This window comes from Channa argus, chromosome 23 (genome assembly GCF_033026475.1).
Source record: "Channa argus isolate prfri chromosome 23, Channa argus male v1.0, whole genome shotgun sequence".
Taxonomy (NCBI): Eukaryota; Metazoa; Chordata; class Actinopteri; order Anabantiformes; family Channidae; genus Channa; species Channa argus.
Window position 1 is genome coordinate 295,451 of NC_090219.1, and position 27,594 is coordinate 323,044.

Sequence of the window (27,594 nt, forward strand, 5' to 3'; positions counted from 1 at the left end):
CAGTGATATTTTCTAATAGTCTATCAGCACTTGAAAGTATAAAATCTGAAAAGTCATTATGCAGACAGAATATCTTATTTAAGATCTTTCATCTACTGAGTGGGCTACACAATAGAAATCAGGATATTTCTTTTCTCTGAGTTCCCGGCTTTGCACATACTACAATCAACAATACAATAAAAATGTGTAATACAAAAGTGTAATGCAATAAAAAACAAAAAACTTACAACACTAAAGAATGAAAAACTGGAACCCACTTTAGGGAACCTTTTAGAAAGACCATCATGGAATTTATTTTGTGTTTTGATGAAATACTTAAAAGGCACAGAGATAGTAAAGAAAATACAACGTTTTTCGGCGTTTTCCTAATCCGCACTCCTGTCCTGTAGGTGGCGGTAATGTATTTGAGCGGGTTGGCCAATAAAAATCACAGAAGAAGAATAAAAAAGGAGGAAGCGTAACAACGTGGCTGTATATCTGGAATACATAAGAATTTGCTTGATTCCAGTGTATTTTGAAATGGTTGGGAAGATAAAACCTCTCCGTTTCAAGCGTCATCAGGCGTCTGCGAATTCGGATTGGCTGGATAACCTCGAAGCGCCGACGGGCTCTTTGTTATTGTCGGCTTCAAAGAAACCCCTTGTCCTGAAACTTAACGTAACTCCTACACTTCAGGGTAAAGACAGTGGCAAACAGGTCTGTCAAGAGAACAGTCTTAATATATAAGCACGTAATCTGATACAACTGATTTAACCAATGTAAATTTAGATAGTAGACGTGTACTTTCTTATGTAAAAACTTCCAGACCATGGCAGAGAACTGCTTCCCGACTGGGATTTTTGATGGTACTACAATCACGCCAGAGGCTCTGGTACAATCCCTGACATATGAGGAAACTCCAAATGTACCTATACCTTCCAAGAAAGGTAAGACATAAAGTAAGCTTACAAGGTGACGTTACTCTAAATGATATAAACATGATTACTTTTATATGAATAATTATTTTAAAAACTGTATACTGGTGTTATGAATTTTTTTAAGTAGGGTACATTTATTGATATGAAGTATTATTGTAAACATACAGTACACTCACTAGCCACTTTGGCAGGTTACATATTTTATATATATATATATATATATATATATATATATATATATATATATATATATATATATATGTGTGTGTGTGTGTGTGTGTGTGTGTATATATAATAATTAAAAAATGTTGTCTCACAGGCCATCTGAAATAACACCCATGACCACAAAGGGATTGCTTGATGGTCCATTGTGAATTCATTGCCCTGCACAGTTTATCAAGTATTTTAATAATTGATTGTGTCCTTTCTGTTGAATTTGGCTCACATTATTGTCCAACAGCTACTTGCTGCAAAAAGGCTATCGAAGGTCCTAATTCAGAACTACATTTCTATTTTATTTTTATTTATTGAAATGAACTGTGAGATTCTGAATCTGATTCAAGAACAGCTGATGGATTTACTCGAGATGAGCTTTCACTCTGTGGGCGACTGTGGCGCAGGAAGGTAGAGCGGTTGTCCACCAATCTCACAGTTGTTGGTTCAATCCCCGGCTCCTCCGGTCATATGTCTAAGTATCCTTGAGCAAGACACTGAACCCCAACTTAGTTGCTCCCGGTGAGTGTTGGCTGCAAAGCAGCTCCCCCATCAGTGTGTGAATGGGTAAATAAGAAGCAGTGTAAAGTGCTTTGAGTGCCAATAGGTAGAAAAGCGCTATATAAGTGCAGACCATTTACTCTATTTTTAGACGAGTAATTGCCAACTAGCTTAATTTCTTCTCTCACTACATCCATAAATCTCCTATTTGGTCGTCTTCGAGACCTCTTGCCTGGAAACTTAACCTCAACATCGTTCTACTAATATATTCACAATCCCTCCTCTAAACATGTACGAACCACCTCAATCTGGCCTTGCAAAACATCTAACATGAGCTGTCTGTCTGATGACAAAAAACCTTAACATCTTAAGCTGTGCTACTCCAGCTCTGCCTCCTGTTTTTTCTTCAGTGCCACTGTCCCTAAGCCAGCGGTCTCAAACATAAATTACCTGGGGGCCGCAGGAGGCAGAGTCTGGGTGAGGCTGGTATTGGTATCAGGTATTCCATAAGAAAAGCTTTGTTAAAAAAAATCGAATCTTCTCATACTTCACTACTAACAGTTCTTTAACTTCAATAGGTTCTTCTAAACATGGCTTCTCTTGCCTACTTCTTGCTGCCAGAGACATGGCAGAGCTTTCTCTCACATTGCTGAGCCACATTTAGCTTGAAGGAGAAAGCAGTTGAGACCCTCAGTGTGGCTTGAAGATGATCGTCAGTAAGTCTGTACCTATACTTGGACTTATTGAGGTTCAAGTTAGAGAAAAACTTTTTGCACAAATAATGTACTCCCAAAAAGGCACAGGCTCAGGGGAGCTGGGCGTCAATTCTCTCAAAAATTGCTCAAGCTTATCGGCTTTTCCAGACCTGACCTCATGAGGTCAGAGTTGCACTGCAGGTCAATGAGCTCCAAGCACAGGAGGGGCATCTTGCACATTAAAGAAGAAGGGGTTATGTCTTTCATGATGACATGAACATCATAACATTTGTAGATGGTAGAAAGTACCAGGATAGCGAGCGCAAAAAAAAGCGACTGGCCGGGAGTTTAAGACCTCTGCTCTAAGCCGTACATTGCTGGTCTCACCAATGTCTTTAACACCTTTCCTTTCATTTTCGCTGATACTTTTTTATCACATATCACGCCTGACAGTTTTCTCCACCCGTTCTAACCTGCTTGGACACGCCTCTTAGCCTCTTTTCCACACTCTCTGTTGATCTGAACAATTGACCCTAGGTACCTGCACCTTTTTTACATCTGCTCACATAACCTCACCTTTCCACTTTGGTCCCTCTCATTCACAAACATATATTCTGTCTTGCTGCAGCTAACCTTCATTCCTCAGCTTTCCAGAGTATACCTCCACCTGCTCCCTGCTGTCACTTCACAATGTCATGTGTAAACATCAAAGTTCATGGAGATTCATGTCAGCCTCATCTGTCAGCCTGTCCATCGTCAGAGCAAACAACAAGGGGTTAAGAGTCGATCCTTGATGCAGACCCACCTCCACCTTGAACTCCTCTGTAACACCTACAGCACACCTCACCACGGTAGCTCACATAGCTCTCATACATGTACTGCACCACTCTAACACACTTCTCCACTACTCCAGACATCCTCATACAATACCACAGCTCCTCTCTCAGCACCCTGTCATATGCTTTCTCAAAATCTACAAAGACACAATGCAACTCCCTATGACCTTCTCTGTACTTCTCCATCAGCATCCTCAAAGCAAATACTGTATCAGTTGTACTCTTTTTAGGCATGAAACCATATTGCTGCTCACAAATGATCACTTTCCCTTTAACCTGGCTTCCAATACTCTTTCACATAACTTCATCGTATGGCTCATCAGCTTTATTCCTCTGTAATTACCACAGCTCTGCACATCTCCCTTGTTCTTGAAAATTGGCATCAGTACACTTCTTCATTCCTCAGGCATCTTCTCACCTCCAAGATCTTGTTAAACAAACTAGTCAGAAACTCTACCACCGCCTCTCCTAAATACTTCCATAGCTCCACAGGTATGTCATCAGGACCAACTGCCTTTCCAGTCTTGGTCCTCTTACCAATATTTGCTACTTCTTGCTCCACACCAGTCACCTTCTACGCTTCGTTCCCTTTCATTTTCCTCATTCATTTGTCCTCTGCTCTGCCTTAGTTCTCTTCACCTTCATCACTACCAGAGTCTTTTTACATGCCACCATCTTGTATTGCCTGGCTACTGATCTCTTTCAGGTTACGACATCAACACAAGATGTAGTCCACCTGATTGCATCTACCTCTGCTCTTACAGTCACCCTTTGTTCCTACCTCTTCTGGTATTCACTACAGCAATTTTCATCCTTTTGGCACCAGTCTACCACCATCTGTCCTTTTGCGTTCCTGCCCACCACATTCTCATCACCTCTGTTCCCACTTCAAAATTTTGTGTCACAGATTTCTAAAGCTTTTAGTTGAGCCTGAATATTGCTGTCAGCTGCATGCACTTCTCACTGATTAATAATTTATTTTTATTTTATTACTTATAATTGCTTGATGCACATTTGGTTACAGTAGCTTTAGGTTCACTAACTCAATTCAATAGCTTAGCCTCATATGCTTCTCTCAGAGTAGGTTAGCTTGCCTTTGTGGTTGAGCCCTGTGCTTTGACTTGTAGCCCTTCTCTAAGGTCAAGATCATCATGGAAGTGAAGCAAAATCCAGACAGACATTTTGTTTTTATTTTTTTTTAATCTTTTGTTTTTCTCTTTAGGGTCAGCACATACATAATAATTGGTACACATAAAAAAACAGGATCTTGTGACCTCTTAGCCATGCCTCCAAAATAAGTCTGAGGTGGAGGATAAATCCAAACATATATTATGTGGCTTTTCAGTAACCAGGTTTCTTATCACTTTAAAACACTATTTCTACATTTCTGTTAGTAGAAATGCATTCCATAACTTACCCTATGTCAGAGAGGCATTATCCATGCCTCTCATGACACAAACCTCTAACTAATTAGAGAAATTAAACCTTTCTTTATCCCTGTTTTTTGTTAGGTAGCATCTACAATGTTTTTGTAAAAACTAGCAATCCCACTGTAGTACCTATTAAAAATCACTTCTTTGTATCAGTTGTTACATTGCTATAACAGTCTTTCTCATCCCTCATGGCTCTGTGTGATCTCTCAAAATCACAAGATGTAGATGTCCCAAGACAGCTTACTCAACTCAACATAATTGCCTAACAGCGTAACATAAATTATTAGACCAATTCCTGGAAAAAACATTTTTTTTTGGAGCTGGGTAAGAAGGAAATACTGTCTTGAAGCATTACATTGTTTGTCCACTGGGTGGTGGATTAGACTTGTTCCACTAATGAGCAACACCTCCTTCAAGGTTTCAAAAGGTTTAACACAATGTTTATCCTAAAAAGAATAAAATAAAATAAGAAAAATTCAGGCACAGTGGCAAGTGTGATTATGGTTTTGGGCACACACAAAATTACTGATTATTTATTTGCACATTGCGTAATTCAATGTAAAAGTTAAGTAAAACTAAGTCAGTATTATTAAGATGTATTTATTGCAAGCAAATAAGTTCTTCACTGATTTATTGTATAAATAACTTTAATGAAAATAAGTAACACGTTTCTATTTACAACTTTAATTTATAACTTTAAACGTCTTCTATTTAAAAACTTTTTATTTATGAGGCCAACAATTGGGAACTTATTGTGGGTATCATATGGGTATGATTCAAACTTTAATATCTCAACAATATAATTTATTTTTTCTTATTATTGTCAGACCTAATCTCACTGCTATTCATTTTAAATATTGCATGCATCCAGTTTCCAGTCTTTGCATCTGTCTGACCAAGGGCCACGCATGAACACACACAAACACACATTGAGCAAAGAGGCGATAGGGGATCAGACAGAACAAATATGCATTTGTATTCATACAAAATCCTTCCTGCAAGGTTGTGTGGAGGTGTGACCATATTTATTTGTGTATTATTTGTGTATTAGCTCAATGTATCCACTGTATAAAAAACCTGCAAAAAAAAAAAACTCTCTCACACTGCATCCACAAACCTCCTCTTTAGCCGTCCTCTACACCTTCTGCATAGCTAGCGCCAACCTCAGCATCTTTCTACCAATATATTCACAGTCTCTCCTCTGAACATGTCCAAATCACCTCAATCTGGCCTCTCTGACTTTATCTCCAAAACTTGAGCTGGCTCTCTGATGTACATCTCCAGTCATTATTTCTCAAAATTAGTCGACAGTTTTGTCACAGGATAAAAACTGAGAATGAGACAGCAGAAGAAATACATTTTTAAATAAATGTGACTTGACTTACAGATATTATGTGTTGCAGCTTAAAACATTGACATGAGAGTAAGGGTGCCTTTGAATAATGCACATCAAGCAAAATTGTAATTTGGTTTCATCGCGGCATAGTTAACTGCTGCAGTTTAAATGGCCTTCTTTCAACTGCGGCAGTGTAGAGTTTGGCCGTTTTTTACTGGGCAAAAGTTTAAATACTGTGTCGTCGTGTTTGTTGACTCACATTTAAATAGCCTCAATCAGCACTAAACTATTAGTTAAATGTTACAATGTCAGTTTCTTCACAGACTTTACTATAGGCTTTGCAGATTTTAGTGTTTGCCTATAGATTGGGTAAGATCTTTTGTTCTTTCTCCCCCCTTCTGTCTGCTGCATCGCTAATTAAACTTTAAAACAAAACCATGACAGACTAAAGGGTTAAAACAATGCTATGTAAAATTACTAGGGGCTCACAACTAACTACTTAAAATTTAATGTTGAATTTAACAGATCCCTGTTTTTTCAATCTCTGTTCCATGACCGCCATGCGTAATAGGTGGCCTGATAGGAGACTACTCATGAAAAGTGTAGAGAGTTTTTCTTTTGTACAAAGGAGCAAAATGAAGTTGCAGCATGAAGGTCAAAGTTAAGTTGCCTCACTTGACAGTTAAACATGCTGGAATATGAATGGTGCAGCAGGATGAGGATGATAAAAATATATTATCATTAGCATCCTTATTGACGGGTGAATTGATGTCAGTGTCCAGTTAGAAACCTCTACTTTTCCTAATTTGTTCCTTCCCCTGTCTGAATCTCCTCCAAGATCTTTAGAGCTCTTTATTGCTACTCCAATAACCAACATTGCTTAAGTCATTTCTGGGTGTGTAAAATCAGCTAAAATGTATGCAATGGCCTGTCTGCCTGAACTTAAATGTAAATGTAATCAGATTTTAGTAGTCAAAAACAAAACAAACAATTAAAAACCGAGGAAAGTCCCGGAAAAATCATTGTACCAATGCAGCAATTTAGATTGATGGGCCAAACATGTAAAACTATTACATGAATTCCTTTAGTGGAGATAATATATAGTTGGAAGTGCAAAATGATAATAGAGAATATACAGGTTGTAGTATTATTAATTTTAAAAGCTATAAACTTTTTTGAACAAGGTGCCATAAGGTAAGGACTTTGAGCAGAATGTACAGTCTGGGTGCATGTGGGCTGGGTAGGTCAGGAGGATAGTGCATCGAGCCGTAATCACAGATACCCATTTCGTCTAACGTAGGAAAGATGATGCTCCCAGTGGAACTGGAATGGTGGTAAAAACACCCCCACCCATTCTGCAAACACAATTGATACCCCACTTGCTCATGAAAGATTAGATTTCTCCCCCTCTACTTACATTTGTAGTCAGCAGCAGATTGCTATCTCTGCCTGTTCTCTTACTGCAAACAGCAGTAAAAGTACTTATGTGATTTAGAGCTGTTGTGGCAGATAAAGGCATATTGGAGGACTACACAGCATATCCCATATACACACACATATATATGTGTGTGTGTGTATAACACGTGTGTGTGTGTGTGATTGTGAATGGGTGTGTGTGTGTGTGTGTGTGTGTGTGTGTGTGTGTGTGTGTACACACACACACACACATTCACCCATTCACAATTACACATACACCGCTGGGGGAGCTGCTATGCAGCTGGCCAACACTCACTGGGAGCAACTTAGTTGGGGTTCAGTGTCTTACTCACTTCTACATGTGACCAGAGGAGCCGGGAATCGAACCAACAACTATGGGATTCGTGAATGACGGTTCTACCATCCTGCACCACAGTCACCCCACAATGAGGCTAGAGTTTGATTCCAGTGAGACCCAAATGTTTGTTGCTTTGGTTTAAGAAGTCATGTTATGTGAGACATGTAATAAACAACTGTAAAACCAAATTACAGTATTTTACAGTTTTTTTTATAAATCGCTTACACCTTTGCCTCATTTTCTGAAAAATACACAAAACAATCACAAAATGCAAACCCTATATATTTTTTTGGAAAAGCACATTCAAACTCTTACTTGATTACTCAAAAAAAGCTGAATAACCCATGTGTACATGGGTTACATGTAAACACAGTAAGTTTTGGTCTGCCAAACCTTTTCTTTATTTGTTGAGCTCTGGACGTATTCTGACATGTAACTATGTGTGTGTTTGTGTGTGACGTTTTACAGGCTCAGAAGAGAAGACTGGCAAGTCAAAGAAAGAGAAAATGAAGGAAAGGAGGGAAAAATGGCTCAACAGTGAGTTGACGAAAAATGTATATAGTGTTGACAAATACGAATTACAACAGTTTGTTAAGTTATGTGTACAGTACAATTAGCCACCAGTTATTGTATGGCGTTATTATTTCCACTTTTAGATTGTGTTGAGTGGCATAGGCCCGTATAAACACAATGACATAAACATGTTGCCTCTCATGTTGGTAGGTGGAACTATTTTTCCAGAAGGTTTTGTGGACCTATATGGGAATATCCCAGTATTTTTTACTTGTCCTTAAGAGACCACCACAACGGAGTCCGATAATATACAAGCAGTCTTGTGAGTACTATTATTAGCATTAAGCTAGCAAATTTCCTCTAAAGAAAGAGTAAAGGGTATCTGCTCCCTGAATATGAACTGAGACCTTGTTGAACAAGAGGTACAAGAGGAGAGCTGCTTGGGAGGTAAAGGCTCTTCCTCCCATTCTACTTTTGGACATTTATTAGAGCCAGGAATAGACTTGCACTCTGAGGGTGACATGTCCTATTGTGATCGTATGGCAATGCAACATCTTAAATTTATATTAGCTTGGTATTTAAAAAGGAGGAATTTAAATTAAATTCTCGATTTTATGGGGAGTTAGTATAAAGAAACTAGTAAACGAGAAATGTGTCTTGCCATGCTCAGTCAATATTATTTTTTTGGACGATTTATAATGCAGACTGCTTTTTAAACTTTTCTTCTCTCCATTCCATCATAAAAAATAAAATAAATATCAGCAAATGATTCAAATATGCTCATCTACCTTTATCTCCTTCATCTACCTACCTGTATCTTATGACTATTGAAAATATGTACATTTTTTTTTAATGAATTTAAAAAATTGTAAACTAAATGAATTCCGAACCAGATTAGAATTTAAATCATAAAAAATATTTGTAGAGCAGGAACAAGAATAAATGATAATATAATTTACTGTATTTTAAATATTCAAATACACACACTTAGTTGTGTACAGATGAAAACTAAATCTGAAACTAATCCCATCTGATAAATACTCACTATGTTTTACCAGTTTCTCTTATATATTTTATCACACATTATGCTCAGCTAAGTACAGAATCCTCTCTCTTTATAACACATCACAGTTCAACAACAGCATCTTCCACAATGAGCATACAGCAGCTGAATCAACTATCCTCTAAAACAATTTAAAAAGTGTTACTTTAATTAAGCATCTACAGTGCATCCAGAAAGTATTCCAACCACGTAACTTTTTCCAAATTTTGTTATGTTACAGCCTGATTTCAAAATTGATTAAATTCATTGTTTACTTCAAAGTTCTACAAACAATACCCCCTAATGACAAAGTGAAAAGTTTGTTTAAAATCTTTGCAAATGTATAAATAAAAAAACAAAAAACATGACATGTAAATAAGTATTCGCTGCCTTTGTTTAATTGAAGCACCAATTACAGCCTCAACTTTTTCCACATTTTGTTATGCTACAGCATTTTCTCCCATTCTTCTTTGTAGTACCATTTTTAGATCTCTCCAGAGATGTTCAATCAGGTCTAAGTCTGAGCTCTGTCTGGGCCACTCAATGACATTCAAAGAGTTGTTCCGTAGCCACTCCTTTGTCACTTGGCTGTGTGCGTAGGATTGTTGGAACAGGTTTTAATCAAACCTCCCAGTTCCTGCTGCTGAAAAACATACCCACAGCATGATACTGCCACCATTATGATTTACTCTAGGGATGGTATTAGCCAGGTGGTGAGCAGTGCCTGGTTTCCTCCAGACACAACCCTTGGCATTCAGGCCAAAGTGTTCAATCTTTGTTTCATTAGAGCAGAGAATTTTGTTTCTCATGGTGTAAGATTCCTTCATGTGCCTTTTACTGAGGAGTGCTTTCTTTCAGAGTGACCATCTAGTTGGAACTGTGGTACCCCATATAGATAGGTGTATGCTTTTCAAAACCATGTCCAATGAACTCAGTTGCCCACAGGTGGACTCAAATTTTAGAAACATCTCAAGGTTGATCAGTGGAATCACTATGCACCAGAGCTCAATTTTGAGTGTCATGGCAAAGGCCATGAATACTCATGTACATGTAAATAGTCTGCACTAATATAGCACTTATATAACTATTTTTACTCAACGTGCTTTACATTGCTTCTCATTCACCCATTTGCACTCCCAGTCACATACTCAAACACTGCAGGATCGGTGGACAGCCACTCTTAACTCCTGCATCACCCCGATGTGATTTTCTTCATTTTTTTATTGTGAATATATTTTTAAAGATTTCAAACAAACTTCTTTCACATTGTCATTGTTGTGAATTGTTTGTAGAATTTTTAAGAAAAAAATGTATTTCATTCTTTTTGGAATAAGTTTGTAACATAACAAAATGTGGAAAAAGCTAAACGCTGGGAATAATTCTGGATGCACTGTACATCCCTTTGATTCTCTTTCTCTCTCTGTCTCTCTCTGAGTGGTGAGATGGTGAGTGAGTCCAAGGAGTGGTGCAGCATATGCTTCATCATGAGTTAGCTCTATTTTTTTTTTTATTGCTTTGTTCAACTATTTTATAATTTTTCTTCTTACAGTTTGGTTTGTTTGTTGGGTTTAACTTTAGGGTGGAGTTTAGTCTGGTTTGGTAGCGCGGCTACGAGCTTGATCGGTCATTACGCCTGTCCTGAATTTTGGTACCGGGTTTGGGAAGCTGACATGCTGGCATGCAGTTAAAGTTGTGCCAGATTTCAGCTGCTTGGTGGATGAGGCCAGCCTGGTGGTTGGAAATGCAGTGGGTTATTACGGTGTGAAATCTGCTTCCTGAATGAACGGCTTGGTTGTTAGCTTTCTGGATATTACAACTAAAGTCTGTCAAGTTATTGAATCAGTTGTAGTCATCAAAAAAACATTTTTCCACTTGTCAGTCCAGCCAAAATATTAATCATCTCCAATGCCCCCCTTTCATTAAGAATGAATCTCTGAATAAATAGCTATTCAGATTTGGACACATAGTATTGGTCTCTCTAGGAAACTAAACATTAAAGTAAAAACACAACTTTTGAAGGATGATGTGTACATTTTTTCTCTCTTCACTACTTTCCTTGGTGCTCATGTTTTTTGTCGTTTCTCTCTACCTCATTTGTCTCCATGTGTGACTTACAATAGGCACTTTAAAGTTGCATGCAGCTAGAGATGATGTAAAAAGAACAGATTTTTTTTTACGCTAAATGAGCTTAAGAAGTTAGACATAGTTGACAAGGTTCAAGAAACACACAGTGACACTGGCAATGAAAGCCAGTGGGGAAAGGAATGAAGTGGAGATGTCATTCTGAGCCCCAAAGCCAGCTGTAGTGGAGGAGTTGGTATCATGTTTGGAAGAGTTTTAAAAAACCATACACTTGGAGTCACTCTAAAGACAAAATTTCTCTGCCAAGACTATATTATTTTTACAGTTTTAAGCAAGTTTAATTTTAGTTATAGTCAACAATGTTGGGATTTTGGTAAATGTCAGATCAAACAGCAAACAGTGAAGTTGTAGCACTACAAAGTTTGATAAATTCAACAGAACTAGAGGGCTCTTGGATTCCCTCAAATCTAAAAAATCTGCTCTGGCCAGCCTGCTTGGCATTACAGCACAGGGAGCTCTAGTTAGATCATGTTTTCTGGATGTCACACAGATAGATGCTTCGTCTCCTTTTTTTTATTTTTTATTTTTTGGTCTGGAGAGAAAAAATGGACAAAATAAGATTATTGAATAATAAGAAGAATAAGATTATTCACTCGTACGATCCGTCAATGTTTCTTCAGTCTGAGATTTTTCTGAGATTATAAAACTTGCTTGTGAATCTTTTTAAGCTGGTTTACCTGAAGTTAGTGTTGAAGCCAACATAAAACTAGGGGCTCTTCTGTCTTTGCGCGAACTGTATACTGCTCTGATGAGTCTGCAGAATGGCAGAACTCCTGGAATTTATGGGCCTTCTATTAAACTTTACAAGTCCTGATAAAGGACCTACTGGAGGTTGTTGGAGACAGCTTGGAGAGAGGGCTCCTACGTCCGAGTTGTAGGACTGCGGTCATCACTCTGTTGCCTAAAAAAGGAGACTTGCTGGAGCTTAAAAACTGGAGACCAGTCTCTCTGCTTTGCTCTGACTATAAAATCCTTCCCAAGGTGCTGGCTTTCAGACTAAGAGAGGTGATGGATTTAGTCATGCATACTGACCAGACTTACTGGTGCCTTGCAGTTTCGTAAGTGATATCGCTCTCATTCGGATGTTCTGGAGGTCTCTTGTTTATTGGCAGTAGACACTGGTCTGATTTCAATACACCAGGAAAAGGTTTTTGATTAGATTGAGCACCAATCCTTATGGCAGACTTGATCTACATTTGGTTTCAGCCCATGTTTCATAGAAAAGATCCAGGTTTTTTACTTGAGTGTTTATAAAATAAATGGAGGTCTAAGTGCTCCTTTTAGTGTTCAGAGGGGGGTCAGACGGGTGTTCTCTGTCTGGCATGCTTTTTACACTCTGGCTATTCAACCTTTACTAAGGAATGATCTGTGTAATTTTTCTTTCCCTGGATGTGATATCTCTCTTAAATAATCTGCATACACTGATGACGTAATGATCCTGGTGAACCAAAAGACAGACATTGATCTTTTAGTAAAAATGTAAATTTGTTTCGTTCAGTCTCTTCTGTTAAGGTCTTTTATTCATCTTCTGCTAAGGTTTTACTTGCTTTTATTGTGTTTACAGCTATGTACAATCATAAACTACAGTTAGTGAAATCTCAGCTCACTTTGTGCTCCCTTTTCCTTCCCCCTCTTCACCCTGTGCATGAATAAATCCACTCCTCCCTTGGTCACAGAGACAGGGCAGAGAAGAGAGATGGCACCATCAACGATATTTTTCAGATCCACTAATCTCACTCATTGTTCTTCTAAAGTTCCTGTAAATGCACCTATTTGAAGTCTGACGTCAATGAAAAAAAAACAATATAAGTAACAATGCCAGGTTTCTTTTCAGCACTTTAGCTAGGCTAACAAAGGGTCATAGCTCAGTTGAGCCTCTTTCTGCAACAATGACTTTATGATCTTCTTTACAAATAAAATTATGCAAAAGTATTTTGCATTGCAGATGTGGACTAAGTTGTTGGTACCCTTTCAAATAAAAAAGAAACCAAACCATTTCTCTGAAATAACTTAAAACTAACTAAAAGATCATTAATAAATGCAGGATGGGGATATTTTAAAATTTTACCTAATGTTTTGCTGCATAACCTTTGCTATACAATGTCCAATAGGTTCTACATTTTCTTCATGTAGCTGTATGCAGGTATTAAAGTTTAGTTATATGTTTCTGTAATTAGAACTTCTCTCCCCAACACCACCAGCACTATCATTGTCTCCAATGATTGTAATCAGGCCTGTAACTCTACCTGCCTGATGAGCCAATCAATTATTGAGTAACACAACACTTATTCTCTTCAGGCATATAATTAGGTGCTAATGGCTGGGTGACTTGATCCTGGAGAAACCCAAGACTGGTCCCACGGCTGACAGTTTTCAGGAATTAGAGGCAAATAAGAATGAAAGATAAGGTTCTATTTTTCGTTTTTCACAGATAGCAGTTTTATCAGTGTGGATCTAAAAGGCTTAGACAATTATCATAAGCTTAAAAAATATGATTGTACATGTTTTATAGCTTTTTTTTATTCAAGCAAACTTATGTGATGCTGTAGGAAATCGTATATCATAATCGCTAGTCACATTTTGTCTCTTAATAAAAATAACTAGAAAAGCATTTCCAAATAGAGAATGCACTGTGAATGTTGGAAGGATTTTACAAGCAAATCTGAAAAAAACCTGAACTTTTTTACTGTAATAGCTTAAAGTTTTGCTTTTGCAGAAATAGCTGAAATTAAATGTCACTTCCTTATACACTGATTAGGCAATCTTTAAAGCCAGTCGCCTTAAAAACGTAAAGGCAAAAAGTTCAAATACAATTATGTGACGTAGATGATTGCATCAAATATTTAAAAGTATACAAATCTTAAAGTATATAAGATATTTAAAAAGCCATATACAAGCACTAATGTCCTTTATAAGCTGAACTTTTTGAAGTTTGAACAATGTTTGTAGCTGAAAGTATGTCGAAGTAGTTAGGCAGCAAATATATATGGAAGATTGAGGTCAGAATAATACTAGAATGGGCATTTCCTACAGAATATGCGTGTGATTGCTGAAAGCCAGCCCCTGCAACTGCTGCAGTCATCGCCAAATCTGCAGCTCTGAACATTGTACAAACGACAGCACTCTAACATAACAATAAAAATAATTTGCAGTACACCCAGCGGAGCAATAGAGGCAACACTGTAATATGTGACAGCTGTCCACAAAGTTTCATCATGTTAGCATGTGTGGTTTTTGAAATACTGACCTAATTAGAAGTGACAGCAATTGAAACAATGACATTTTCAATTGCTATTCACCAACTCTCCAGCAAATGGCAGCCTGTCCAAAAGAATCAACTGTTGCCATCTTGCCCTCTCAACACTAATGAAGTTCTGAAGTAAGATGACAAAAATAAAAGCACCCACCATAGCGCCCCCAGTGGAGAAAAGATGTGAAAGTTAACACGCGTGTTTAGGGTAGTGTCCTACACATATGTGTAAAGGTTCATTCAAGTCGGCCGTTGCATTAGCTTAAAAAAAAGTATTGAAAAAGTAGAGGTATCGTGAACGGCCGCTGGGTGGCGCACGTGGTAGTACTAAAAGGCATTGTACAATAAAGAAGTGAAATAAGAAAAAAAAAACTTTTTTAGGAGTTACAAAACGAGTTATAGAACTGACCACACGGTGATGCTAGAGAGCCCATACTGTAACGTGTGAAACATTTTATCATGGGAAGCTGTAGACAAAGTTTCAACAATATCACCAGTAGTTTCCGAGATATAGCCGTGTGAGGATTGCTCTCATAGAAGGCAACGCAAAAAAAATCATAGAAATATTCATAACAATTATTGTACATCATCTGTCAGCCCACAGAGTAATAGGTCATCTCTCCTAACCGTACTTAACATATTACAGTTGGAACCATGTTTCTAGCTGTAAGTGTGTAGGAGTAGTAGCATGTCAAAAAATGTACATAAACATGCTTATAACTGACCACACGGTGGCGCAATAGAGCCCCCACTGTAACATGTGAAGTGCTTCATTATGGGACAGCTGTACACAAAGTTTCATCATGCTACCATGTGTAGTTTTTGAGATATTGCAGTTTAAACATCACTCCCATAGACTTTCCATTTAAAATAAAATCATATTAATATTCATAATAATTACAGTACATTAGCTGTCAGGACACAGGGTAATAGCACACCTCTCCCACACATGCTTAACATATTACAGTGTTTGTAGGTGTTAGCATTTAGGACTTCTAGCGTGCTGGTATTCAGCAATCATACTAAATACTGGAAACAACAATAGTGTTGCTGAAAGCAATCACACTAATTAAAAATTAGGATATCATTCACAGTAGATGATGATGATGATAATGATGATGATGATAGGGGAATGCAGTGGCTCAGTTGGTAGAGTGACCAGCCAAATGGTGCAGAATTATCGTACAACTCAATGATTTAAAAGAACTGGGCAAGCTGGCGGGACCTTCCAGCAAAGCCGCCATAGTTGGAAAAACAAGCAATATTTGAGCATTGTTTGGATAGAATGCAATGCTGCACGTGGAGGTGCTCTGGTGTTTAAACTCTGCCATGCAGCCGAGTGGTGCATCCAATGTGTTTCAGAGTTCGTCCAGACAATGTTTCTAGATTTAGAAATGGTCAAATCTTTCACCTGTGGAAAGGACAAAACTAGCTACCTTTTAAAGTTTTGACTTACCCCACACTTGAAAAATGAACAGAATTTGGCAGTCAACAATGCAGGGCCATTTGTATTGAAAAAAAAAAAAAGTAGATGTACATGTTTGAGTTTGGGAGCCTGATGGTGCCTGGTCAAATTATCTTGGATCACATTCAAAGACTGAAGATCTGCTGCACCACTTCAAAGTAAGTAAGGCCTCACCCAGTACTAAATACAGGATCTACCTTGATGAAGACAGATGGAAGAGAGAGGGTGCGATGCGTGGAGTCAAAAGAAAAGCTTTGGAGGATGAGCAGGTAGAACAAAAGAATTAAAAGGATGATGATCAACTAGCTGAGCAGACTAAAAACAATTCCAGGCCACTCATGGTTCAAATGATAACCACATCTAATATTCCAAGGAAAAGATACAGGGACAAATGCAATAAACTGAAAAATGTTGAGTCAGAATTGGACAAAAATCAGTTGTTGATTCGATCTATGTCAAAGTGTCCTTGAGCAAGACACTGAACTCCAACTTAGTTGCTCCCCATGAGTGTTGGCCAGCTGCATAGCACCTCCCCCATCGGTGTGTGAGTGCGAATAGGAGAATGAGAAGCTGTGTAAAGATCATTGAGTACCAGTAGGTAGAAAAGCGCTATATATGTGGAGACCATTTACCGTAGCATGTAACTTTCTGTATAGTTTCTGTTCCGCTTGTTTGTTGTTGTTGTTTTTTTTCCATTGACTGTTCATGGCATAAGAAATGCTAAAAATGGCATTGGCAAATGGCAAAGCATTAAATTGGATTTGCTGATTTCTGCAGAAACCTTGGTTATTTAACCTCTATATTTCTGTACAGTACATGTTGTCCGCAACACTCCATCCAGGATCTCGGCCTAAATCTGTGCTTTGTTAATGATTTATGTTAATGAGTTAATTTTTTGTTGTTGTCTTTAAGTTAATAAGTTTCTTATTTATGAAATGCCACGCTGCAGCTTATTTATTTAGCCACAGAACACGCGAGAATTTCTGAAATGTGTTATTGATGGTTATGTTGTTGAAGTTTCTATCACTCGACTGAACCTTTTTTTTTCCTAATGCATGGCTCTGATCTGCTGTAAACAAAACACTGTTTCCCTCAGTTTTCTGTTGTTATGTTGGCACAGCAGTGTTGCTGTTTGTGGACAAAAATACAGTTTGAAAGTACTATAGGTTCCAGGACCTTGGCGACCGTCATGTTCACAATGACACCTTTCCTGTCTCTTTGCAATAATAGCTTTTACTTCCTTCTAGTATATATTACTTTATTTTATTACATTACTTTACACTACATATCAAAATGCACAATTAATATGTAACTGGCGTTCTCTCTCTCTCTCTCTCTCCTATCAGAGATCAGCTCCATCAAACAGACTAAGGAGGAACAATTGGCCAAGGCCCGCAGGCAGGCCACACCTGTGGTGGGAGATCTCAGGCCATTGGTTGATGCATTGCCAGAGCTCTGTCAGCTCATGAGATCACCTACTGCTCTTTGCCACAAGAGCATGAAAAAGAAAGTGTAAGTGTCAAGGTGAATGCTCAGCAGGTATCAAATGTTGATGTGATTGTCAAATGAATTGCCCCACATTTCTCAGATTTCTTTTGTTCTTCAGAGGAGTAAATCTGAACCAACACCAGTACATACAGTGTTTTAAAATGAGCAGCTGAGATGGTCAGCAGACTTAATGATGACCTTACAGGATATTGGTGTCACTTTCTGAACTTTGCCAGGGTTTAACAATGGAGCAATTAAATGAACCCTTCCTGTGGTGCTTGTAGCTACAGTGGTTTGATAAAGTATTCCCAATGCTTAACTCTTCCTGCTTCTTTAAAATCTTTATACATTTAATAGGGGGGGTACAGAAATATTTCTGAAACATTGAAGGTCCCAGTAAGCACAGTGGCCTGCATTATCCGTAAAGGGAAGAAGCTTGGAACCACCAGGACTCTGCCTACAGCGGGCCCGCTGTTTGACCAAACTGATTGAACGAGAGAGAAGGGACTTAGTCAGAACCCGACGGTCACGCTGAAAGAGCTCCAGTGGTTCTCTTTGGAGTGAGGAAAGCTTTCCAGAAGAACAGCCACCATGCAGCACTCCACCAATGAGGGCTGTATGGTAGAGTGCCCAGACAGAAACCACTCCTCAGTAAAAGGCACATGACAGCCCACCTGATGGACCCTCCGATCACAAGAAACTAAATTCTCTACTCTGATGAAACAAAGATGGAACATGTTTGCCTGAATGCCAAGTGTTGCTTCTGAAGGAAGCCAAGCTTGGCTCACCAACTGGCCAATACCATCCCTAATGTAAATCATGGTGTTGGCAGCATCATGCTGTGGGGATGTTTTTCAGCAGCAGGAACTGGGGGACTAGTTAGGATCAAGGGAAAGATGAATGCAGCTATGTACAGAGACATTATTGATGAAAACCTGTTCTGCACTGCTCTGGACCTCATATGTTTCATTTTTCAACGGCACAAGGAGTTGCTACAGGACAAGTCTCTGAACATTCTTGAGTGGCCCAGGCAGAGCACAGACTTGAAGCCAATTGAACATCTCTGGAGATATCTGCAAAGAAGAATGGGGGGAAACTGCCCAAATATGGGTGTTTACAAGCTTGTAGCATCATACTGGAAAAGACTGTAAGGGTGTAATTGGTGCAAAAGGTGCTTCAACAAAGTATTATGCAAAGGTGGTGAATACTTATGGAAGTGTGATTACATGTTTATTTCACATTGTGATTATGTGGTTTTGTTTGTAGAACTTTGAGGAAAATGATGAATTGAATCCATTTAGATATAAGGCTGTAGCATAACAAAATTTGGAAAAGGTTTAGAGCTGGGAATACTTTGTGAATGCACTGTAGATTACTCAATATATGTTTCTCCATTAACCCTCCATTTACTTATCAGTTTTTGTCAGTTACAGTGTTACCGTGTTACAGCGGACAATTCTCACAGCATCGCCCTCTGAAAATTGCATCTGCATACATTAAACAATATGTAAACAGTGTATTTTATGTCAACTTTAATCACTATGAGCCATGACCTGCTCCTTTTAAGATCTCTTGGGGAATATATGAAACACTTTTCCCCCATTACTTTTTTTTTTTCTTTTTCTTTTTTTTCAAAACAGACAAATACTGACACAGACCATGTTAGCAGCAACAAATCTACATATTCTGGATTGCTACGAAAATGCTGCGGCAAATTATGAACAAATATAATCCAATGTAAAGCTTGTGCATTGAATCTGTTCAGAGGCTACACAAAAGTATAATTCATGCTTAAGACTAAGAGTGAGTTTTATTAATTAATTTGTGTCCTAAAACATCAAACTGCAAACTTCAAAGTTTAATCCATTCACAATTTGTAAGGAAGTCACTAAAACAACAACAAACTGAGGCAGGACCTCTATCTTCACACATCATGGTGGTCAAGGGACTATGGGAGAATAAAGAAAGTCTTAAAAAGTCTGTACCTTGGAAATTGAAAATATATTTTATTTGGCATTAATCTTTTTTAACTTATTAAATGTATTTTATTTATTTATTTATTTTATTTTAGTTCTGGTAGATCCTGAAAAATAGTGTGTCAATTTTCATTCAAATATTTAATTAAGTATTAGACTGAACTCTATTGGCCAGCATTATATTGAATTGAAATAATCTCCAAAACAACTGGATAATGACATCCCTTTCAAATATTTTAATCTCATTTATTAGTATTCAGTCCCTCAATTGAATACACCTGGATTTGTGTAGTTTATCCTAGATGTTCCTGGCAAATCCTCTTGTTCTGTTCCATCTCACTTCTAGAATAGAAGAGATCTTTTGGTGTCCCAGCGGTCAGGTAGTATACATACAGAGAAAATTAAAACAAACCGGATGCACCTAACAACAATAATGTTGAGCAACATCAAATCTGAAGTCTTTAGGAAATGACAGATTTTATGTTTGATTTTGATAAATATTCTGTGGGTACAAGCAAAATTTTCACGTCACTACAATACGTCACTTCCGTAGTTTCCAAATGGCAATCTGTTCAAACTGTGTACACGTTTTCACGGAGTTGCAAGAGACCATCAAACTTTTGGAAAACGAACTAAGCAAAAAAAATGAACTTATCTTGGGGTTTTCCAACGTTGCCACCACACAAGCGAAGCACTTTGCAGCTCTTAACACCTCGAGCTACATGGAACAGTCTCTATCCACCTGGCTGTTTGTTCAGTGACCCAGGACCCCGATGTCACGCTGCCGTGGTCTGGCCCTGTTGCTTCCACTGTAAACGTGATGCCAACCCACGGTCTTCTGGCCCTGTCGGACGACCAATGGCCTGTCCCAACACGGGCCTGCTCCTCACCACTGACACAGGAGGCCTTGATCCCGGCTAAAAGGAGACATCGGACGACACCTGCTGCAGCTAATCTTGTCAACCAATCCATTGGACCAACTTCTCCGCTCCAGATGGATAACCGTTTCACTGTTCTTGAGGAGGTGGAAAGGCCGACTTCCCCGGCGGCGGTTCCCTGTGACTCCCTGCCGAGTCTGCTGAGCCTAGTATTCCCTTAACTCTGAGCAGCAATGACTTCATGACTTTCTTTACTAATAAAATTGTACCCATTAGGGAAAAAAATTCACCAGATCCTCCCTACAAATATTACAGATAGATCTTCATGTACAACAGCTCTAGAATCCTCAATAAGGCCCAAATCCATCTTAGACTGCTTTTCACCCATAGATCTCACTGAGCTAAATTCAACTATCGCTTCCTCAAAACTAACATGTCTTTTAGACCCTGTTCCAACCAAATTGCTCAAAGATGTTCTACCTTTAATAGACAGATTTGATCAACCCATCTTTAGAAACTGGCTATGTACCAAAGGCCTATAAAGTTGCTGTAATCAAACCATTTCTTAAAAAACCTTGTCTTGATCCAGGTGATTTAGCCAACTATAGACCAATATCAAATCTCCCGCTTATTTCTAAAATCCTTGAAAAAGTAGTTGCAAAACAATTATGTGACCACCTGTACAGGAATAATTTGTATGAAGACTTTCAGTCAGGATTTAGAGTTCATCATAGTACAGAAACAGCACTGGTAAAGGCACCAATGATCTTTTTTTGGCCTCAGATAATGGACTTGTGTCCATACTCATCTTACTAGACCTTAGTGCCGCATTTGACACCATCGACCACAACATTTTATTACAGAGACTATAACATGGATTTGGGATTAAAGGAACCCCACTGCATTGGTTTAAATCTTATCTGTCAGAGAGGTTCTAACTCGTTCATGTTAATGATGAATCCTCTTTCTGCACAAAGGTTAGTTATAGAGTTCCACAGGACTCTGAGTTAGGACCAATACTTTTCAATCTGTATATGTCACCTTTAGGCAAAATTATTATGAAACATTCCATAAACTTCCACTGCTATGCAGATGATACCCAGTTCTATTTATCTGTGAAACCAGAAGATACTAACCAATTAGTCAAACTTGAAGCATGTCTAAAAGACATAAAGACCTGGATGTCCTACAATTTCCTACTTCTAAATTCAGACAAAACTGAAATTATTCTCTTTGGGCCTAAAAAGATGAGAAATATGCTGTCTAACAGTATAGTTACTTTAGATGAGGTAACTTTGGCCTCCAGTACTGTGGTGAGGAACCTTGGAGTTATTTTTGATCAGGATTTGGCGGTTAATTCACATATAAGATAAATCTCTAGAACAGCCTTCTTCGACCTACGGAACATTGCTAAAATTAGAAGCATCCTGTCTCAAAGTGATGCCGAAAAACTAGTCCATGCATTTGGTACTTCTAGGTTGGACTACTCTAATTCCCTACTCTTGAGGTGTCCTAATAACTCTCTAAAAAGCCTTCAATTAATCCAAAATGTTACTCTTACTGGTCAAGATTAATGGTCAAGCTCCATCATATTTAAATGATCTCATAGTTCTGTATCCCCCGATTAGACCACTTCAATCCCAGAATACAGGCCTACTTGTGGTTCCCAGAGTTTGCAAAAGTAGAATGGGAGGCAGAGCCTTTAGCTATCAAGCTCCTCTCCTGTGGAACCAGCTTCCAATCCAAATTTGGGGGGCAGACACATCTCTACTTTTAAGACTAGGCTTAAAACCTTCCTTTTTGATAAAGCTTATGGTTAAGACTGCTCACTCAACCTGAACTAGCTCCTACTTAAGATGCTATAGGTTTAGAGTGTTGTGGGACTCTCGCAAGTGCAATGAGCTCCCCTACTCTTTTTCTCTAAGCATTTATTTGTCACCACTGTATGCAATTAATTTTGTGTCCTACCAACCTGTATAATGTTTTGTTGTTGCTTTTTGTTGTTTTTTTCTTGTTGCTTTTGTTGCTCTTTTCTTTTCTCTCTCACTTTCCACTCACCCCAACCGGTCAAGGCAGATGGCCACCCACCCTGAGCCTGGTTCTGCTGGAGGTTTCTTCTGTTAAAGGGAGTTTTTCCTCTCCACCGTTGCCTAGGGCTTGCTCAAGGGGGATTTGTTGGGTTGCTTCTACATACTTGTGTAGTCTGGACTTTATTCTGTGAAGTGCATTGAGATGACTTTGTTGTGAATTTGCGCTATATAAATAAAGTTGAATTGAAAAGTACTCTGGTTTCCTACCACAGTTCAAAGATATGCAATTGTGGATTATTATAGACTCTAATTTGCTAGTTAGTGATAATATGAGTGTGAATGGTTGTCTGTCTCTGTACTGTATGTGGCCCTATAATAGACTGCATTTACATGGAGTTAAATAACCGTGGTACTCTGCTGGTAAATCCGGTTATATAGCAGCAAAAGACCAACCTGATTTCTTATTGTAGAGTCCTGGTGCAAAGATTTTAAGTGTATAATGATGGAAAATGCTTCTTTTTTACTTTTTTCTTTCTCTCTGCGTGTAAATGGTAAATGGTCTGCAATTATATAGCGCTTTTCTACCTATTGGCACTCAAAGCACTTTACACTGCTTCTTATTCACCCATTCACACTCACAATCACACACACACTCATACATCATCCCCCACAAAGTCCCTCTGTTAAAAAAAGGCATGTGCAAAAGAGAAATGGAGGAACATTTTGTGGACTGGTGAGAGTAAAATTTTTCTTTTTGGGTCCAAGAGCCACAGACAGTTTGTGAGACGACCCCCAAACTCTGGCCAGCCACAGTACACAGTGAAACATGGTGGTGCAAGCATCATGATATGGGCATGTTTCTCCTACTATGGTGTTGGGCTTATTTATCGCATACCAGGGATCATGGATCACTTTGCATATGTCAAAATACTTGAAGTGGTCATGTTGCCTTGTGCTGAAGAGAACATGCCCTTGAAATGGTTTTTTCAACAAGACAATGACCCCAAACACGCTAGTAAACGAGTCTTGGTCTAAGTCTTGGTTCCAAACCAACAAAATTAATGGCAGCCCAATCCCCGGACCTTAATCTAATCGAGAACTTGTGAGGTGATATCAAAAATGCTGTTCCTGAAGCAAAACCAAGAAATGTAAAGGAATTTTGGAATGTTGTTAAAGAATCATGGAGTGGAATAACAGCTGAGTCACAAGTTGGTTGACTCCATGCAACACAAATTTGAAGCAGTTTTAAAAAACTGTTGTCATACAACTAAATATTACTTTATTGATTCACAGGATTGCTAAATTCTAGAAACAAAAACGTTTGTACAAAATAGTTTTGAGTTTGTACAGTCAATGGCAGACACTGCTATTTTTTGAACACACTCCTTTCAACTAATTGCCCAATTGCACAGCCTTAAGAGCATGCATATCAAGAATGCTGCATCTTGTTTGTTTTCTGAGAATCTACTGCACCTACTGGTAACTTGTTTGCCATGTAGCAATAAAAATATACTAAAAACCTGGATTATTCTGGTTTGTCACATTGTACTGCTATTATTTTGAACAATACTATATATAAACCCACACACATTGACCAATACCTGCAATTTGACTTAGACCACCGTCTGCTACACAAACTAGGAATCATCAGGACCCATGGAGTAAAAAAATATCAACAACTCCACTGAACCCCAAAAGAAGGAAGACGGACATCTGAGGACCACTCTCAGGGTCTGTGACCCTGAACCCTAATCCTAAGTGGTCCTTTAACAAGATGGTGTCCACATCCAAAAGAACGAAGATGGAAAGAGCAGAGACTCATTCAGAAGAAAAATGAAACATACGCTACACAAGAGGTTGGCACAGCACAATACAAGCAACACCACATAATCAGCAGTGTACCTACACCTGAAGGCCAAAGGACACATTTGAGCATAACAATGTACACATTTTGGACTGGGAAGAGAAATGGTATGAGTATGAATTCTTCTCTCAACTAAGGAAGCCTTGGACACAATTGGTCTTCCATTTTCCATGCTGCCCTTTCATCTATCCCCATGAAGGTTATCATCACGTCACACATCCACCTAGGGCTAGGCCAAACCTAATGATTGCCTAGCCGATCAAGGATGTTTGGAGTTTTAACATTACATGCCTAGGTCTCCACCCTCTTCTCACCTCCCCTATTACTACTACTACTATGCCTACTCTGGAGGATATAACTGGGTCCCTACTAGCCTGGGTCCCTGATTGAATAAGTAGCAAAATGTTTCCAATCACTAAGAAAGAAGTCCATGGACATGACTCAACCTTACGGATAACCAAACCTGGATGACAGAGAACCTTCACAAACTTAACCTATACATAAGCATTTATTAGTTAATGGTATTTTAATATTAAAAGTAATAGGTGGTATTAATGTTTTGGCTAATAGCTGAATACTACACAATATCGGAGTGGCAATTCCAAAAACCTGGGATCTCTAAACAAACATGCAGATGTCTTTTATTGGTCAAAAAAGATGTCAGCAAGTAGCTCTTGTGTGTGCTGTTTTGTATTTAGAAATAAAAGTGAAAAAATCATGGCTGAAAAAGGTTGATCCTTTATCCTCAGAGGCTTTGGGACTTCTTTTAAGATGGACTAGAAAAAAGTGGGATGACCAAGGATTGAGGAGTAACCAGTTAAGGTAACTGGAATCCAACCCATGTCTCAGAGTGTTGTGCGACCATATACTTATTTTCCCTTTCCTCTCTTCTCCCTTCAGGCGAGTGAAGAACCCTGAGCCAACAGACTTCAGCCAGATGAATATGTCACAGAAGCGTAAACTCCTGTAACTGTTTCTTCTTATTTTCTACATTGTTCACATTTCTGCACAGTTAATTGGAAGTTAAATTGTCCTCTTAACAGCAATAGTTTTTTTTATTTTATTGCAGAGAAACAGAGAGGAGCTGGTTCTCTGAAGCTGTTAAGACCTTCTCCACCAAAAAGAACCATTTGGCTGAAATCAGTGAGCAACTGAGAAAGAGGATGAAGCAGGAGGAAGACTAAGAAACCAGCTAACAGCAGTGACTGCACCCTAATATTATGAAACTAAAAGGTCATTGTAAGAAAAACCTAGTCCTGCTATTTCATGCATTTTAGTTTGTGATTAATAGATGCTGCTGGCTCATTCCTGATAATCATGCAAGGAAGAGTGGCATAAAGCTAGTATATGTGAATGACTTTGACACATATCCTTTAACTTATATTACTGTTACACCTGCAATAATAAATAATATTTGTATTCAAATATTTGGTGTTGGCATATGTAGTGTAAATATACACTCACTGGCCAGTTTATTAGGTACACCTGTACACTAATGCAATCCAATACAGCAGCTCTGTCATGAATATTACCTTTACAGTGTTATAATTTCTCAATATTTAAGTTAAAACTGTCAGCCAGCTGATAATTCTCACTTTTTATAATTGGAGTTGAAGTGGTTAGTGGAGTTGTACTTTAATGCATTTAAAATAAGAGGTGGATCTAATGTTTTGGCCATCTTATTCATTTTCAAATAGGGTGGCCAAGCATTTTAACGACCTCATCTTATAATGGCCAGTGAGTGTATAGCACGCGTCTACCTTTTTTGATGACAAAAGTGCTTAGTGTCCTGTAAAAAACTGTAATGTAAGTCACAAATGAATGATTATGGTGAACTCAATCAGCAAAAGGGAGGAACACGCAGCAGAAAAGAACTACACTCAAGAGTGGACCAATAAAATTGACAAGGTTTTACATGTTATAGGTGCCTTTTAACCACTTAGCAGCTGAATTTACACAAAAGGACAAAGTAATGACTCAATGCAAATCAACCTTACAGAAGTTACATACAGGTGAATACACCATGGTCAGTAATCTAATTAGCAAGTCTCTGAGACTACTGATCTCCTTATGTGATATAAGTGCAGACCATTTACCACCATGATTTACTTTAGGGCTGGTTTTGTCAAGGTGGTGAGTGGCGTCTGGGTTCCTCCATACATAACACTTGGTATTCAGACCGACGTGTTTAATCTTTGTCTCATCAGAACAGAGAATTTAGTTTCTCATGGTCTCTCATGGAGAGTTAACAGTTATATAGCGCTTTTCTACCTATTGGCACTGAAAGCGCTTTACATTGCTTCACCCATTTGCACTCACAATAACACCAGCTGTTATGCAGCTGGCCAACACTTGCAGGGAGCAAATAAGTTGGGGTTCAGTTTCTTGCTCAAGGACACTTTGACATGTGACTGGAGGAGCCAAGGATCGAATCAACAACTGCAGGATTGGTGGACGACCTCTCTACTTTCATGCGCCACAGTTGCACCATAGTCCTTCAGGCGGGCTCTCATGTGCCTTTTACTGAGGAGTGGTTTTCATCTTGCCACTCTACCATACAGGCCTGATTGGTGAAGCACTGCAGAGATGGTTGTTCTTCTGGAAGGTTCTCTATATAGAGAAAGGCTCTTTCGAAGTGACCATTGGGTTCTTCGTCATCTCCCTGACTAAGGTCCTTCTTTCTCTATTGCTAAATTTTTGGAAGAGTCCTGGTGGTTCCAAACTTCTTCCATTTAGGGATGATGGAGGCAACTGTGCTTAAATAGACCTTCAATGCTGCAGAAATGTTTCTGTACCCTTCCCCAGATCTGTGCCTCGATACAATCTTGTCTTGGAAGTCTACACACAACTCCTTGGACTTCATGGCTTGATTTGTGCTCTGACATGCACTGTTAACTTTAAGACCTTAGGTGTATGCTTTTCGAAATTATGTCCAATTAACTGTATTTCCCATAGGTGGACTCCAGTCGAGTTGTATAAACATCTCAAGGATGATCAATGGAAATTGGATACATCAGCACTCAATTTTAAGTGTCATGGCAAAGACTGAATACTTCATGTACATGTGATTTATCTTTTGTTATTGTTGTTGTTAATTATATTTACCTTACAAAGTTTTCAAACAAACTTCTTTCACATTGTCATTTTGGGGTATTGTTTATAGAATTTTGAGCAAAGTAATTTATTTATTCTATTTTGGAATAAGGCTGTCACAACAAAATCTATAAAAAGTTAAGTGTTT

At 38.5% G+C, this 27,594-nt stretch overlaps 2 protein-coding genes across 19 annotated transcripts in view; both read left to right on the top strand.

Moving 5' to 3' along the window:
* Window positions 1-27,594, top strand: part of cd99 (CD99 molecule) — a 180,197-nt gene that overhangs the window by 77,415 nt on the left and 75,188 nt on the right. The window lies entirely within an intron of this gene.
* On the top strand, window positions 407-27,467 carry slx9 (SLX9 ribosome biogenesis factor). Of its 4 annotated transcripts, XR_010912233.1 has the most exons (7): window positions 407-696; window positions 776-926; window positions 8,174-8,242; window positions 17,464-17,629; window positions 25,103-25,175; window positions 25,254-25,319; window positions 25,423-25,460. XR_010912233.1 is itself a non-coding variant. In XM_067493533.1 (6 exons), exons 1-6 carry the CDS (start codon window positions 520-522, stop codon window positions 25,535-25,537), a joined length of 726 nt encoding a protein of 241 aa, XP_067349634.1. In that variant the 5' UTR covers window positions 409-519; the 3' UTR covers window positions 25,538-27,467. The 4 variants fall into 4 exon arrangements, 3 of the variants coding, with proteins under 3 accessions (XP_067349634.1, XP_067349633.1, XP_067349635.1); XM_067493533.1 differs by lacking the exon at window positions 25,103-25,175 and having other exon boundaries at window positions 409-696; window positions 776-906; window positions 8,172-8,242; window positions 25,423-27,467; XM_067493532.1 differs by lacking the exon at window positions 25,103-25,175 and having other exon boundaries at window positions 412-696; window positions 25,423-27,467.